This window comes from Eimeria maxima, genomic scaffold (genome assembly GCF_000499605.1).
Source record: "Eimeria maxima Weybridge genomic scaffold, Emw_scaff76, whole genome shotgun sequence".
Taxonomy (NCBI): Eukaryota; Apicomplexa; class Conoidasida; order Eucoccidiorida; family Eimeriidae; genus Eimeria; species Eimeria maxima.
The window spans coordinates 18,501-35,520 of NW_013563969.1; the positions used below are offsets into that span (position 1 = coordinate 18,501).

The 17,020-nt window shown below is 46.7% G+C and overlaps 4 protein-coding genes across 4 annotated transcripts; 3 read left to right on the forward strand and 1 right to left on the reverse strand.

Moving 5' to 3' along the window:
- Window positions 1–2,142: 2,142 nt before the first annotated feature.
- On the forward strand, window positions 2,143–3,998 carry EMWEY_00011000 (Immune mapped protein-1, related; the record flags this gene model as incomplete). Its single annotated transcript, XM_013478896.1, has 4 exons — window positions 2,143–2,742; window positions 3,026–3,184; window positions 3,369–3,516; window positions 3,775–3,998. The coding sequence occupies 4 exons, from the start codon at window positions 2,143–2,145 to the stop codon at window positions 3,996–3,998; spliced, it is 1,131 nt and encodes a 376-aa protein (XP_013334350.1).
- A 2,404-nt stretch (window positions 3,999–6,402) lies between these two features.
- EMWEY_00011010 (hypothetical protein, conserved) lies at window positions 6,403–9,410 on the forward strand (the record flags this gene model as incomplete). The annotated part of the gene is made up of 3 exons (XM_013478897.1): window positions 6,403–7,786; window positions 8,086–8,780; window positions 9,108–9,410. The coding sequence occupies 3 exons, from the start codon at window positions 6,403–6,405 to the stop codon at window positions 9,408–9,410; spliced, it is 2,382 nt and encodes a 793-aa protein (XP_013334351.1).
- A 1,352-nt stretch (window positions 9,411–10,762) lies between these two features.
- Window positions 10,763–13,977, forward strand: EMWEY_00011020 (hypothetical protein, conserved; the record flags this gene model as incomplete). Its single annotated transcript, XM_013478898.1, has 2 exons — window positions 10,763–13,624; window positions 13,924–13,977. 2 exons carry the CDS (start codon window positions 10,763–10,765, stop codon window positions 13,975–13,977), a joined length of 2,916 nt encoding a protein of 971 aa, XP_013334352.1.
- Window positions 13,978–14,846: 869 nt separating this feature from the next.
- On the reverse strand, window positions 14,847–16,751 carry EMWEY_00011030 (troponin c, isotype gamma., putative; the record flags this gene model as incomplete). The annotated part of the gene is made up of 5 exons (XM_013478899.1): window positions 14,847–14,977; window positions 15,229–15,399; window positions 15,641–15,776; window positions 16,476–16,537; window positions 16,712–16,751. The coding sequence occupies 5 exons, from the start codon at window positions 16,749–16,751 to the stop codon at window positions 14,847–14,849; spliced, it is 540 nt and encodes a 179-aa protein (XP_013334353.1).
- Between the last annotated feature and the right edge of the window lie 269 nt (window positions 16,752–17,020).

The following is a 17,020-nucleotide window of genomic DNA, read 5'->3' on the forward strand; positions in this document are numbered from 1 at the left end:
ATTTTTTTTTTTTTTTTTTTTTTTTTTTTTTTCTTTTTTTTTGTATTTGTTTGTGTAGGTACAGCACAAGGATCAGCAGATGAATTATTAAGACAAACAAAGTCAATAAAAGATCAAGAAAATATTTTTCTTTCTTTGCTCGCTAAACATACAAATAAAACTATAAATGATGTAATTCTTATAAACCCTAAACCCTAAACCCTAAACCCTAAACCCTTGGGGTCGCTAAGAGGAACACAACGATGGGTCTACTTCCTCTAAACCCTAAACCCTAGACCATTGTTGGATTGTATGGCTGCTGTTGCTGCTGTTGCTGCTGTTGCTGCTGCTGCTGCTGCTGCTGCTGCTGCTCAGGTTGCTGGTTGGCAAAAGGAGTGTCGTGTCTTGACAGCAGAAGAAGCAAAAGAGATGGGGATTATTGACAAAGTTATACCTGAGGACTCTTAACTATTTATATATATAAATATATTTATTATTTATATACATATATATATTATTTATATTATATATATTATATATTTATTATATATTATATATAATATATATAATATATTTATTTTGTATATATATACTTGTTTGTAAGAGAGAGATGAATATGTTGCATGCAACGAAGGTCCTTTTATGTCTTTTTCTTTGTCCTTTTTCTTTGTTGATTTAATTTAATTTATTTAATTAATTAAATATTAATTATTTATTTAATTAATTAAATAAATAATTTTTATTTCTTATTGCATACAGAGGGTTTATTTATCTCCTCTATTGTTAACAATAAAGAATTGTCTTTTTTTATTGTCTTTCTGTATACATTATTGTATATTACAATATTTATTTATTTATTTTATTTATTTTATTTATTTATTTATTTATTTATTTATTTACTTATTTATTGAGGTAGTCTTAGTCGTCAGTGCATTCGTAACAAATAAATAGTATATTTATTTATTAACAATACTTATTAAATATTTTATTAACAATTAAATTATTTAGTTATTAATATTATTAATTAATAAATGTAAATATTTATATACACAAGAGGCACGCACACCTATATACCTCGATCTTCTTTCTTATATAATTTATATGATGTATTTATATGCACGAACTGCCTAATAAGTAATAAATAAGATTTAATTCCTTTTATTTGTTTTATTTGTATTTATAAGTGTATTTAGCAACAAATAAAAGGAACTAAATGTTTTTTATTACTTATTAGGCAGTGTATGTGCATATAAATACAATATATAACTTATATATAATGATTTAATGTGTTATTTCCCCTCTAAAAGCAGCAAGATACCTCTATAGGTATTTGCATAATAATTGAATATTTTCTTACTTTTATCCATTTTATGCTTTATTTAGATGTAAATGTTGCATTTAATTTATTGTTGTTATAATTATATTAAATTTATTTTCTTTCTTTTCCTTCGTTAGTAAGAAATAGGGGATTTCCCTTTGATGCGTACAGAGTGTGTTGATTGTAGTACAGCAGAGAGGGAGAGGTCGGTGTGTTCAGTGTAAACTGGCGAATAAGTTGGTAAATAACAATAAAAATAAATAAATTACCATTTCGTGCAATTTGCTGCGAGGTGTGCAAATTGGAAAAGAAGAAAAGAAGATCAGCTTTCCCTCTCTATGGTGGTGTTGACCGATTTGCAGATATTGCGCTTCTGCACACGGCAATAAAAGCTATGACTTTATTGCTAAATATGAATAAATATGTATTCATTTTAACTATTAAATATATTTTTATTGAATAATTAACGAAATACTCCCTGCTTTTGTGTGCTGTACACCCTGCTGGTCAACAATAACACCGAGTGGTCCTCCACCTGCTGCCCCAGCCAGTACAGATGGAGTATCGCCTTCTTTGTTTTTTCTGCACTTTTCGTGCATTAAATCGCTACAATTAATTTGGTAGCCCGTTTTTTCTTCTTTTTCCTCTTCTTTGGCTGTACTGTGAGGGTGGGTTCTCCCGCGTAGGCTCATGCAGCTGTTCATACTGGTCTAGGCAGTGTGCGCCTGTGCACGTTTTGCAAGAGGATGCATGCGTTTGCGTTTCTTCTTTTTTCTGACTTTTAACTCTTTATTACGCGAAACCCAAACCACCTTTACTGTCTCATCCCCCCTTGCTGCCTGAGGATGGGGGCCGCTTGCGGGAAATCGCAGCGCGCCGCCGCCGCTGTTGAACCCCCCCTTTCTACCGCGGAGAAGGCAGAAGCAGCAGCAGTAGCAGCAGCAGAACATAGCCAGAAAGCAGAAGAAGCAGCAGAAGTTGCTGCTGCTTGTGCGACGAAAGCTTCCGCAGAGGCTGCTGTCCTTACAGGGGTAGAGCCAGGGGCAGAGCCTGCTGCTGAGGCAGAAGAGGCCCCAAAACAAAATGAAATAGAAGAGCAGCAAACAACAACAACACCCGCACAAACGCATGCAACAGAAGAGCAGCCAGCAGCTCCTCCTGTTGTTCCCTTGAGCGATGCAGATGCACAAGTTCTTGCTGCAGCAGAAGCAGCAAAGCAGGAAGCAGCTAGTAGCAATATGCCTAGGGCGTATTTGTTTTATGCATGCGAACTCAATGAAGGATCCTTAATGATGCAATGGACTACTACACAAATAACGGAAGAAGATATGCATGCAAAGAATTTAATTCTTCTTGCCTCCTTTTTTCCTGCTAAACATAAAACTGTTTCTAAGAGCAAACTTACACAAAATGGAGGTATTACCTACTTCCTGCAGGAGATGAAGGTACAGACTGCTGCCGATGCTGCTGGTGCTGCTGATGCTGCTGGTGCTGCTGATGCTGCTGCTGCTGCAGTTGTCTTCTTGCTTGCCGGTGATGACTGAGATATGTGCTCTTTTTTCTGTTTTTGTTGCACTGAGCTGTATAGGAATCCTTACCTCCTAGCTCTTTGCCTGTGTGTAGATCCAACAGCTCTCCCCCTATTTCTATCCTCCCTCGGTATGTATATACAACGGCAAGTAGTGATGCGTCATTTTCTTCTTTTTTTCTCTTTTTTCGTCTCTGCAGTACAAGTGGGAGGTTTGGAGCAAAGTGCAGAGACAGGCATATTATCAGGGTTGGATAAAATTCGTCAAAGCAGCAGATGAGATGGAGGCGTCATTCACCTTACACCACTTTGCTGCTCCTGCGCCACCCGCCAAACTTTTCTTACTGCATACAGGACCTGTGAGCATTATAATATGTAAACATTGAAGATATGGCTTTCTAACTAGCACACCTGGCTAGCTAGCTAGCTACGTATATAGGCATACAGTCAATCCACCTTATGCACGTGCCCAGCTAGCTGGCTAGTCGGAACATCTGTCTAGCTAGCCAATCCAAGCTTCTCTGCTAATGGGTTTGAATTCAGATTGAGAATAAGGTACTGCCTGCTAAGGAAGAAGAACCATTCAATGTCTCCGTCTTCGGTCTTGCTGCGGTGACGCCGCCGTCGCCTCCTTACAAGCCAGGAGCGAACATTACACCAAAGAGATTCGGCGAAATCGCCACCGGAGCAGGTAAATGTTTTTATTTTTTATTTTTATTGAGGGCGTATGCGATTTATTAATTCAGTGCATGAATTTTGTTCATTGATTCAGTTAATGCATTAGGTTCATTATTTCAGTACATGCATTGGGTCGGTAGTTTCAGTTCGTAAATTTGGTACGTTATACCAATGCATGCATGTAGTTTATTACAGCGCATGCATTATTTACATATATATAATAGGAATTTAAGAGGAAATGACGGTTTTTCTTGGGGCTTTCCGTTTTCAGGTGGGGCTTACATGCAGCTTTCCCGCAGAGGCGGTGATGCAGCATTTGATGAGAAAGAAGTTCAGAAGTGGCTGGCGGCTGACGGTCTTCAAATGAAAAAGGGAGAAGGAATTACATTGGATGCAGCAGGCGGTTATGAACGAAGATCTGAGAAAAAGGGGGGCGATGCTGCAGCTGCAACTGCAGCCGTAGAAGCAGAGCCCACTAAAGTGTCGCAAGATTGACCACAGAAACAAACAACAGAAACTTTTCTTAAAATCAAGGTGGCAGAGTTCTCGTTCTCTTCTGGTTTACCTTTTTCTTACGTGTGTTCCTCTTGAGCCACCTAAATGATCAGTTGTTCGTTGTATACACCAAAGGAACAAAATAGGCTGCACCAGAATGAGCTAGTTCACAGTGTGCTATACTTACCCATTCAAGCAGACTGCCATGCTATATAATGTATACGTACCTATTTACTATACATTTATGCATTTCAATGCGTAACTATCACCTTTTATAGTTAGGACTGACTGAGTAAAAGAGGCAAAAACAACGACCAACAACTGACGAAACCTGTATGGTGCGGCAATTAACCGGCCGTGTTGTCCGTCGAGTTTGTAGACATGCATATATTTATGAAAAGAGAATCTTAGGCACATAAACATTGTGTTTACATTTACACAAACACAATATATTTAAGCTGTTTATAGATTTTCATTTTTTTTGCTATTCCCCTGTATAGAATCTAATGCTCAAAGAGGAGGAGGAAGCATGGGCGGGCCTGAGAGGAAGAGGGTGCAAGAAGTTGCAATACTTCGAAATTCAAAATGTTCATTTGTTCGCCAGTAGGGCGATACATCTTGGAAGTTTTGTGCGGCATAATTTGTTCTTGATTGCGGGGATAGAAGCCAAGGCGGTAGTGAGTGTGTTTGCAATTAGATGTAAAAGAACAGCATATATTTGGGACTGAGGGACGGAGTGGCTAACCTCTTCTACTACTGAGAGCGGCCGACACATACTCGTGTATTCATTCTCTTCTGCGTCTGGTTCCCCCCCACAGTAAAACTTAGTCCACGAGCATTTGTTGCTATGCTGCCATTATATTTGTTCTTTCATCTTATTTATATTCGTTTGTTCATGTTTGGTTTATTGTATTTGTTGTCGCATCAGTCCTCGTGTTTTCTCCGGGCGCCTTGCTTGCCGGTGTATGTTTGTTTGCTCACCGTCTGACTGTTCTTCCCATTAGCGTTCCTTTCCTGTGCCCGGCTTGTTATCCGTAATTTGTTTTCTCTTGCTTATTTTCAGTCTGCCTTTCTTTTATTTGTCTGTGTGCTCATTAAGCGCTACTGTTGTCTTGTTCCCATTTGTTTTGTAAACATCTTCCACGATGTTTACACCTACATCTTCTTTGTTCGGTTAATATATTTGCTCTGTCTTTTCCAGAGTTTCTTTTGCATATAGTAGTTTATATTGTGTTACCTTGCTTTTACATGCAAGGTGTGCTCCTCGTTGCAGATCACGAGTGTGTACCAGTTGGGTCCGCCTGTCTGCCTGCGCGTAGAAGAAGTGCAACGTGAGCTTTTCTTGCAACTGCTGAGAAGTTTCAGAATGGTATTTCAAATTGTTATTTTATTTTACGCCGTTTTATTCCGCCAGTCAAGTTGGCACCTTGAGTCCGCTCTGCCCGTTGTGCCGACGCCAGCAGTGAGGCAGCGGCCACCGCCTGTCCTCACATGCTATCATCACCGCGTATTACAGGCTGAATCAATGAAATACGAGTATTACCGGGCTTACGGGTTTGGCTTTAGGCGTCAAATGACCCCTTTATAACCGAGCAGAGCATGCGAATCTCCTCCGTTTTGGGTTCCCACACTCTGAGCCGCGAGCTGCAACTCAGTCTCGAGCCTTCTGCATCGGGCGGATTACCTCACCTGTATTTTTCTTCTTTTTCTAAATGAGCTTCTAATTGAAGTTTAAATTTTAATATTTTCAGTAAATCAATTACACAAAACAATCCCAACGTGTAAATTGATGGATCTGCTACATCCCGTCTGCAGCACGCCACCGACTCTGGGCGCCACCAAGGCTGAAGCAGCAGACAAGACGACTGGCTCACCATTTCATTGTTTTTATCGTTTAATTCTTCTTTTAGATGATATCCCCCTTTGGCATGAGGTATGAACGGTGCTCACGGGGTGGAAGACCAGCAGAACCAGCAGACCGTCGCCTCTTCCCCATGGGCTTGAATCTCTGAGCGACCTATGCTCTTTCTATGCATCTTCTAGCTACTGCACTTTCGTCATCTAGCAGAAATCCCGGCATCATCCATTCTCTGTGGTGAACAGGGGGAGAGAACCATAGAACAAAACACCACCAACAACGAGACTCGTGCATACATAACCAAGTAAACTAAACAAACGGAAGTCAAAGAAGCCCCGCTGCACGCTGCACCTCATCCCCTTCCTCCTTCCTGATCATACTGAAAAGCTAGATGTGAATTCCTTCACAGATTTCTCGTGTGCTGATCCATGGCATGACAGCAGGTGCCACCATAAGGTGATACCATATTCAGAGAAAAGGCAGCGGAGAGTTTGGGTCTAGCTGAATTCAAACAGGTCACTTTTATATATCTTTTCAAATTCCCCCATGTCTGTACCCCCTCCTCCCTCTTCTTCTAACACAGGCAAAAAGGCCCATGGACCCCCAGGGTTAATGGGGGGGCCCCCGAGGCCCCCGAAGTTGCTGCCTGGCTTGCGTGCTCCTAAGCTGCCCCCCGGGCCTCCTTCAGCAGCATCTGGGGGCACTCGGCCAGGGCTGTCATCGGATGGCCCCTCTGCTGCAGAGGCAAAAGATGCAGCAAGAAAAGCTGCACAAGGAAAAACTCCACCAGGAAAAGCTCCACCAGCAAAACCAACACCAGCAAAACCAACACCAGCAAAAGGAGCTCCAGCAAAAACAATACCAGCAAAAGCTGAAGAAGCCCAAGCAGCTCCCCAAGTTGAAAGTGCCTCTGAGTCAGACGGTTCGGAGCAACAGCTCAGCCCAAAATTAAATGATAGCCATGAAGAGGCCGCTGCATGCAGCGACACACCATCCCGCTCGGGTTCCTCAGGGCCCTCCCCATCCTCGCCGCTCAGGACGTCTGCAGACGCTGACGTGACCTCCCCCACATCCAGGCCGTCTTCAGGTGATGCAAAGGAGGAGAGGCAGGAGACTGAAGGGGACAGAGAAAACACAGGTGCCGCTGTAGCAGGACAGGAAGGCTCCACGAAAGGCCACCCAAAAGAAGGGCCCCCTCGTGCTGGTTCCTCAGAAGCGAACGGCACACTCAGCAGATCAGTTGCCACAGAAGATGGATATACCCAAGGAGATAAGAGCAATCTTCTGCGTGCGCAAACAGGGGCCAGCCACGCCCCACACAAGGCCCCTTCAGGAGAACTGATGACCCTTCATGAGCAACAACCTCAGAATCTAGGGGGTTCCTCCTCCCAGGGCCCCCTAGCGCCGTCTGCATTACAGCAAACATGGGGAGAAAGCCAAGGGAGCAACTCCGCCGATCCTTATTCCCCCTTCATCCAGCAGATATTTTTGAGGGGCTGGATAGGGCCAGAATCGTCGGGGGCTGCGAGCGAGATGTCGGGCGCTGCAGGGGGGCCCTCTCCCCAATACACAGTGACAGCTGGGCCCCTGACTTGCAGCTATTGTTCATGCATCGGAGTGTCATCCGAGGGATCGATCCCAGGGAGGAGTTGCTTCTCCGCCGTATGCCCTTCCATTTGCCTGCATGGAGTTCCTGGCTATCTCCCGCAGCAGCAGCAGCAGCACACTGTCAGGCCTATTGATGGAGGCCCCTTGGGGTGGACTGTGGCGCACCATCCAGGGAATCTGCCTCACTCTCCAACTCTCGCACAGCTGCAACAGGAGATGCAGCAGCAGCAGTTGGGCCAGCCTCCTACTACAATGAATTTGCACTTTGACCTCATTCCAGAAGATGCACCAGAAAGCGACGAATCGGAAGAAAGCGATCTAGGTAAGAAGCATCTCGTTAGGCAGTATATTCCCACAGAGCAACAGCGGTAGCAGCACACATGACAGAGTTTCAAAAGCTGCACAAACAATGCACCAGAAACTTCCTCCTGTACAGCTCGTCAGCTACAGGGCAGGAATAGTGTTGTCCGTCTTTTAGAGACGTGAGCAAAACAGCAAATATCCGTCTCTGTCTGTGTCATATGTATGCATATCTATATATCTACGTGCATATCCATACAGTTAATCTGCTGTATGCATTAGATTGGCTGGAAGTTCTGTATGTGTACATGGCTTCTGCAGAGGGTTTAGACCACCGTTGGGGGATGGTGTATTCGGATCCCCGTTGGGCAAAAGTCCCCTATGAGCAACGATTTCATCCACCACCTCCTCTGGTGTCTCCTCGCTATACTTCTATCATGGGGGGCAGCCGCCTTGGGATTTCCGGCCCGTCCTACCGCAGTCTGTACAAACGACCCCGCCGGTACAAGATGGGCAACACATATTGCAAACACTACCAGCTGCCCACAGTTTCCTCCCTCCTCAGGGCAGGTATGCCGGAGTTCTTGAGAAAGAGGCCCATTAAAATCATGAGAGAAGGCAGCTGCAGATTCTTACAAGCTAATGCCTGTGTACCGATAGAAATACACAAATGCACTGGACAAGGCGACTCAGTGACACTTACGGCAGTAGAACCAGCGGCAAACGCAACAGGAACAGCACAAGCAAACGCTGGAGAAAAACAGGAGGGATCACACCAAATACAAGATAACCTCTCTGCGCCTCCTGTAGCCCAGCAACCGCCGCAACCTCAAGACCCCCAAAGCATGCATATAGGGCCCTGGCAGACGCCGACTTTTGAACAAGGAGGCGCCAAACTCCTTGCGTGTGCATCTCCTCATTTCCCTCTCTTTGCAGCAACCCCGTCTTATCCTGTCTATTTCATGGGGGGGGCCCAACAGGCTGGGGCAACCTACGCACACATTGGGGCGACAGGGGTACTTGCACCATGCGGGGTGCCTTCTTGCGGACAGCAAGGGTATCCTATGTTATGGGGGACGCATGCTTCTTCCTCGCCGTCTCCCTCCGCTAACGAGAACACTTAAGGTCCAGTAGGCCAAAGTTGGAGTGGGCAAGCAGGGGTCCCCAGCTGCTGGTTAGTTCCTCCTGGAAGTGGCAACCCAGTGGGTGTCTTCATGCAAACGCCGACGGTTTGCCCTCAGCCTTGTGCTGCTGTACAGCAGCAGATAACCTGACGCCCTTCTGTGGGGGGCCATCATGCTGGGGGCCCATCTTGCGCAGTACCTGCTTGCTGTTCCGACCAGGAACGAACAGCAGGGAAAAGTGTGGCAGGGGTGCTTCCTGAGAAAGCTCAAGATGGTTGTATAGAGCACTGTGGAGGAGAACAGCCGTCAGTCCCAACAGTGGCAACTTCTGCAGAGCAGAACAGAGGGGCCCCAGCAGCAGAGCCAAAAGCAGCACGTGCCCAAGCGGTAGCGTCCCCAGCTGCAAATGAGCCGAGCAGTATTAGCGCGCGTGCAACAGATCCCACGGCAATACCGGGGGCAGGAGGGGAACAGATACGCAGCAACGACCAAGTGGATGTTAACGCAAAGCCATTGTGGTGAGCAACGTTTTCAAACTGGAAGAACGCTGACTAAATGCAACACATAATTAAGGCATTTGACTGTCTGCATAGCAGGGAGTAGTTCCTGCAGAAGCCTTCGCAGTGGTGCTGCTTCCTCTCCGCTCTTTCCATTAGTACGGATTAGCTAACTAGCAGGCTGCGCAACGGGTTAGCATTTAGCTAGCTAGCAGTAAGCTTGGTGCCTCGGAGCTTGGGCCACACGCCGTTTGCATACCTTGCTTCAAACGCTTCCTCAAGCTTTTTTCCTTTGAGTACAGATTGGAATTAGTCAGCTCCGCTACGCACTGACGGGAAACTCGGGCTTATGGTGTCTAGAAGCACCTCATCATCCGTCTAAACACGAAATCAGGTTAAATGATGCTGAGATCTGCAATGGAACGAAACAGTGGTTTTGTGCTTGAAGTTATTACAGAGTCGTAGGACGCTCGCTTGCGACATAGTAGTAAAAGCTTATTATTGCTTGAGTTTCGCGTTGAAAATTGTAGGCGGCCATTTAGTGAGTAGACTGAAATTTTCCCTTTTAAACAGAGGACAGTACATTGAATGGCCTGTGGTCAGTTGTTGTCCAATGGAATATAACTGAGGGGGAAACAGAAGTTCGTTAGTTCCGCAAGCTTAAACATACTGCATGCGCGTGAGGGGAACAAGAGGTTTGACAAGCAAGAAGGGAGGGACAAAATCCCAGCTGAAAATGGTGAAGCATCGATTACTTGGGGTATTAATAAACAGTTTGACTATAATAATAATATAATGCTCTATATTAAGCAAGTGCAAAGGGACGCAACCGAACTGTCGCAAGTATTTCCGCTTTACGCAGTGAGATGCTGAAGTGATAGCGGGATAATTTTTGTTTCAAGTACCGTGGATTATATTTTGGCTAGGTCAAAATGAAACCAGAAATTGCGTTAATTATTTATTTCATCCGCTTCTTTGATCCCTATTTTCCCTCAGTTTCCTCTAATCTCCCTTTGTGTCTTTGCAACCCCACCCGTATCACCACCCCAATCCTTGGTTGTTCTTCCCTTACTTTTCTCCTATATATAACGTGTCAAACGTCGACAAAGCGGTCAGAAATTTGATTTTTTGTTATCTGAACTACAAGAGATTTTAGAGTTGTTACTTCGACGACCTTCCCGTCGTCATCTACGGGAACCCTGTACGTAATATTGCCGCTTTGAGAAGAAATCAACAACTCGGCAGCTACCCACAACAGGCCATTATTCTAAGCGATAACCTCTTTGTTTTTGTACCTACCGGTGGGCCCTGTCTACCTTGTAGAAATAACATATTTGAGTATCCGCTGGCCAACGGAAAATGCATTAGAGCGTTACAATGACTCTAGAAACAAGTGCAGAACCCCTGGGGCCTCCCCCAAAACTTACACAATGGAGCAGATACGTTTACTGTCCGCCTCTGTTTTTTGCAAATACCGAGCGCGCGGGGCAGCAGCAGCAGACGCAGCGGCACCGACAGCAACAGAAACGGCAGGAACAACAACAGCCGGAGGAACAGCAGCAACAGCAGAAACAGCAGCAGCAGCAAAAGCAACAGCATCGGCGCACTACGAAGCGCCTTCCGCGACTTTCTAGAATACGCATTTCCCTTGGAGGGAGAAGTAGAAAACTTTCAGCTCCACGTTCATCTGTACAATTGAACAACCTCAAGACGCCCCGCGAAATTAACCAGACAACGTACACGCCAGTTGCTGAGCCCTTACAAGCAAGAAAAACTCCCGGGTTTATTGTGGGCCTTCAGGAGCTCCTGTGCAGCCCTCCCCAGCAGGAGCAGCAGTTGCTGCTCCAGCAACAGCTACAGCAACAACTACAGCGCCAGCGACAGCAGAGGCGGGAGAAGTTGCAAGATAAACTCAACTCAATACAGAGACAAAAGGCCCATCAGACGCAACAGCTACAGGCTTTGGAGAAACGTTTTGCTGCTGCTGCGGCTGTAAGTGCTCAGCTGCAGCAGCAGGCGCCCACCGCAGCTGCTGCTGCAGCTGCTGCAGCAACAGCGGCAGCAGGGCTGCTGGAGCGAATTAGAGCCAGCAAAAGTGCCACTAACAGCGACAAAGAAACTCAGGCGGAGGAGGAGCAGCAGCTTCTGCAGCAGCCATACAACTTTCTTAGGTGGACACGACAAAGATATACCCCCGCGAGACGACGGCTTTGGGATGAAAGCAGCAGCAGCAGCAGAAACGGCAGCAGAAGCAGCAACTCTGGTGACCAATCAAGAAGTGGACGGTCCTACGTCGTAGAAATGGGGGAAGCCTCAAACATTGGCAGCAGCAGCCCTAGTGGAAACAACAACAACGAGGAGTTCTCACTACAGCAGTGGGCATCGCTACAAATGCGCTGGTGCCTTAGGAGAGATTCATCCTCAGGCAGTGAATGCTGTTCGGGTGTCTGTACACCTGAGCCCACGCAAAGGGAGAAAATCACGCATGATGAGGAGGGTTCGTTGCATCAGCCATCAAGACCAACGACAGCAACAACACCTGCAGTTGCAGGGGCAGGCACTTTTAGTGATGCAGACACAAAAATCGGCACTGCATGTTGCGAGGCCGGCGGAAGCAGCACGAGCAGCAACAGGAGTTGCAACAGCAGCAGCGGCAGCACCAGCAGTGGCACCAAAAGGCCCACCAAAGACTGTGCCGTTCAGGTGTCTTTAGACTCCCTGGAAGGATTCGGGCGCTCCTCAGGGGGCCTGGACGTTAAGAGTCCTTCCAACACCAGCCTTAGTGACCCGGATGTGTCTGCTTTTCCCACTGCCGGTGCTTGCCCCTCTGCAGCTGTTGCTGCTGCTGAAGCATTTACTGCTGCGGCAGCTGTTGCTGCTGCTGCGGAGTCAATCGATCCACGTAGGGCCAACAGAGACCATACACTCTTCTCGCGCCGTGGTGCTTCAAAGTCGCTGCTCACGCGTAGAAGACCAGCAACTGAAACTTCAACGTTAACCCCGCAAGCAGCGGCAGCAGCAGATCTGCATGCAGGTGCCATGCCGTTGTGGCAGGCAGAGGGAAAAACCGCACTAAACGAGGAAATGGTTTCAAATCAGTGGCTTCTGCCGCCTAGGCGCAGTGATGATGGTGAAAAATTAGCTGAGTTTGGTATACACCCCAAGCGTACAGGCTACGGACGGCTATGGCGCTCTGTAGGCGAAGCAGAAGCAAGTGGACCTGCTGCTCCCGCAGCTAAAGGACCAATGAGCCACCTGTTTCAAGGACAAGCGGTGGGCACACCCTCCACAACATCCCTGTCTCCCAACAGCAGCAACAGCAACAGCAGCGAAACCACCGGTTACAACAACAGCGAGTTGCGTATGCATTCCGGGGCACTCAGAGGCATTCCTTTGGCGCTTCTTCTAAGGGAAAAATATACAAAGTGGAAGCCATCCAAAAGAACACACAAGCCCAAAGTCGCTATGGAAGGCAAGGACCAGGCGCAGCTGCCGCTGCAGCAGCAGCTGCCACTGCTATTGGGACGTGGGATGTATCACCAGACTCACGATTTCCATAGTGAAGCAGAGGAACTGATGAAGAGCAGCAGCATTGAAGAGGAAAAGGCATTTCACGGTTTTCCGCTGCCGGGGTCTATGGACAAATTAAGAAGCAGCGGCAGGGTTAGGCCCATGCGGCTTGAACACAGCTCGCTTGCCCGCGAGAGGGACAGACAGCAGCGCAGCAGCAGCAGCAGCAGCAGCAGCAAGAGGCTGACGAGAACGCAGAGGACACAAAGGAGGTCCAGGCATAGAGCCAGCAGGTGCGAAGAACAAATTTCAAGTCTAGACAAGGCTTCTTTGCTTGTCGACTCTGTCAGGGTCTCATGGGATCTACGGGAAACGGACGCAGACCACCTGACTTACAAACAGGCAAAGGGCAACGGCCGCAAAAGAGATGGAGAACAGAATGACGAGCCAGATAGTTCAACGACCAGCAGCGCTGCAGCACGTGCAAACATCAGCCCCCCTCCGACAAACTACAGTGCTGCAGCAGCAGCTGCGGCTCTTCATACGGATGCCAGCAGCACGAGAGGGGGCTGGAAAAACTGCAGCAGCTGCACTTTGGCATGCCAAGGTGCAGCAGTTTCAGCAGGTGCAACAGGAACAGGATTGGCTCTGCATCCGGACGGATCCTCTTGGGGGGCATCTGCGCTGCAGTGCAGTCTCGCGTCCCTCGCCGCCAGCGCCTCTGCGTCGGTACGTCCCAATATCTTTGCTGTTGCCTATGGTTCTTCTGCTGGGGGGGGCTGCTTCTTCTGCTGCTGATCATGCAGCTGCCGCTTCAGGTAGTGTTTTTGAGACAGCACTGCACAGAGCCAAAATCGACGTAGCCAGAGAGTAACTCTGAGCAGCTGTATATTGCACGATGTTGCACCACGCTCAAGCTGCAGTCTGTGGACCTCTCCTCTGCGTGCACGAGGATGAATACATGCATGCGCGCAAGCAAGCATTTTATCGCGTTCTCTGTGTATTTTGTCGTATGTTTGATGTTTCAGGAGATGAAGGTGTCATTGTACTACAGCGCCCAGTCCATAGACTTCTCTATGTGACGCTGTCAAGGTCTGCTTGTTTTATGTTGTTTCTGTTCTGACTCCTACATTCCTTTGTGCTCTTTTCGTACTTTTGTAAGCAAACACTTGCGGGCTGAAGGCATGGCCGTTAGTGCTTTCCTGCATACCCGTCAATGCTTCTGGAAATCCTTCTACAGGGCAACCAGTAGTGCTATCGCAGTAATTTGCAGTTCCCCCTCAGAGCTGGCTCTTCCCACGAAGCAGCTGTCCCAAGCGATTGCGGAGAGCTGTGGCGGCTTGAAAAAGCTACTCCAACGAATTTGAATTGGAAATTAAGCCTCGTACAGACGTCCTGGGCCTTTACTAAGTCCAGGAAAGTACCTGTTTTGCTTCTAAAGAAAAAGCGAGGCAAATACGTTCATAAGAATCCTACCCGTGTACACCAATGGGAGACAAGGCAGCCCCACAGTTACAGAAGTTTAAAACACCATTGCATATTCCATCTGTGTTGGAGCATTGATTACTGCAGTTTTCTTCTGTGTGCAACATGACGTAAGCGAAGACTCAGCACAACAAGTGCCCCAGCAAGTACAGAGGTCGAACCTCCTACAAAAAAATAATCCGGGAAGAAATGAAGTAACGGCTTGAGGTGATCGTTGTGATGGCTTTAAGGAATTAGGCGCTTGTCCTCAAACCCTTGCAACTCCTCCTTTCGGTTGTAATGTATCAGTCACGAAGAACCCTGCGAACAGCAAATAACGCTCAACACATGCATGCACATGTTCTAATTTAGTCATACACTGCTTGTAAGTGCACAAGCAGGTACCTGGGCCTCCTAACGTTTGAGTATATTCCTGTTCGTTCACTTAATCAGAGATATTTCCCTCTACTTTCAAGCAGAAATATACCTACGGGTAAAAGAGCACTTGCCTGTAAATGAATGTTGAGATCTTAATTTGGTCGCTCCTCTTTCCATCTTCCGTGCAGCATATATCCAAGAACATATCCACCTGTTCTTCCGTGAGCTTGACTCCCATGCCTAAAAAAAGGAACAAAGAAGACGTAACGAGTGACGAATAGACTGTCAATAAGACGCCTATAACAAAATACAGGTGGAATGCACTACAAGCAAAAAAATAACAAGTAACCAGTCAGGGCAGAGCCAAACGGAAAAGCCAGGAAAACCCCGGGGGGTTTATATTTGAATCCGTTAGTGTTTTGCTGCTGTACAAAAAAGCAAGCAAATAAGTTGAAAAAGGAAGAGAGACAGACGATGAAGAAAAATCTAACCCAAGTTAAGCAGCATGTCTCTTAAGACTTCTCTGGAGACAGTCTTCGCCCCAGGAGGGGTTAACTTTCGAAGCGCCAGAACGAGGGCCCTTTCGATTGCCACGTCATTATAAACCACCTGACCAATTGTCAGTAGGTCTTCGTAATCAAATTCCCCTCTATCAGCAAACTCTGCAAAGCAAAACAGCAAACAACCGAAGAAGAACGCACAAAGGATCTAAGCTGGAGCATACCCTCGGAAACTGAAGCCCTTAATCGCAAACTCGCCAAGGCGTACAGCGACGATGAACAGCATCATAAAGGAAACCGCCTCTAAGTGTGTAGTCTGCAGCTTATACTAAAAGTTATCGCCCCTTTGAAGTGTAGGGCAATGAAGGGAAAACGCCGAAATTCATGAATATTTGTTCCTTACCGGCCTCGAGCGCCTTTTGTTCTCTTCTGGAGAGGCAGACACCAATGGACTTCAAAAGATACTTCATCTCCCCTACGTCCAACTTTCCAGTTTTGTTTTTGTCAAAAGCGTGAAACGCAACTCGCAGTTCCTGCCGCTGCGAAAAGCACGCAGCCCAATACTACAACCATAAAAAAGAAAGCCAGTCAGAACCACAGGTGGAAAGAGGAGCGCCCAATCTAAATTCTAAGCACTCATTTACGGGAAAGTGCTCTTTTGCGTCTAAACGTGTATTTCTGCTTGTAAGGAGAAAGAGGACCCTTTGTTGCTGTAAGCAGACGAAAAGGAATTCCTTTACGCATTAGCGGGAGGCCCAGGTACCTGCTTACGTATGTACAATGAGTGTGCTCGTGGGTGCATGCATGGAGCTTAGCAAACAATTAACGCAGTGTACTGGCTAAATTACAACATTCGCATTCACAGATTGAGCGCTATTTCAGCAGAAGTATGGAACGTGGCCCCGTCAAAAGGGGTCAATGGTTTTAATGTCCCCGGGAATAATATTTTGACCCAAAAGTAAAATACGAGAGACAGGAGCAACATCACTTCAATATTACTTGAGGCAATTGGGATCACTATTGTCACTGTTACATGTTGCACAATCCTTGTTTCTACTGTGGTACTCCTCGGCTGAGGCAGCAGAGGGGCAACAGGCTTGGGATTTGAAGTTCCGGCCCAGACAACTTTTTAATGCAATAAATACAATTTCATGGCATTTATCTCAAAGCTTATTTCAGACAAAAGGACAAAAAGTGCGTATTGACTGCAGATCGAGGTTGAGCCTGCTGCTGCTTACCCGCTGAGACGACAGGCCGAAAGGAGGGCCTGACATCTTGTATCCGTTGGAAGCGAAAAAACCTACTACTCAACCCAATATAATAAAAATAAAAGCAGAAGACAAGTGAAAAAGAAACAACAGAATCAAAGAACAAGCTGAGGCACCCTAGTTGCAGGTGCAGTCCCAATGGACCAAGCCATCCATGCACGCGACAGGAGCATTCGAGTACCTGTCGAGTCTACTACCACACCTACTTTTGTAAGACATTTCAGGATCCTTTGCTTGAATTGTCATGTCAAACGGATAAAATAATGACTCTTGTGTGTTGGAGAGAATCGTTCGCTCCCCATGTATTGCCAAGGGCCCAGCATGAGTTGCGTTGCATACTGCATACTGCGGTAATATTTTCCCTGTCGCTTCCCCACGTTCCGGTTTTCTACAGGATCGTGTCTGACTCAGAATCTCTCGAATTATTAAAGAGTACTGTTCCAAGGGGCCCCGCTACGAAATGCTAGGCTTAAGTGCAAACAAGCAGCGATGCCAGCGGTAGCCGCAGTTTCTGC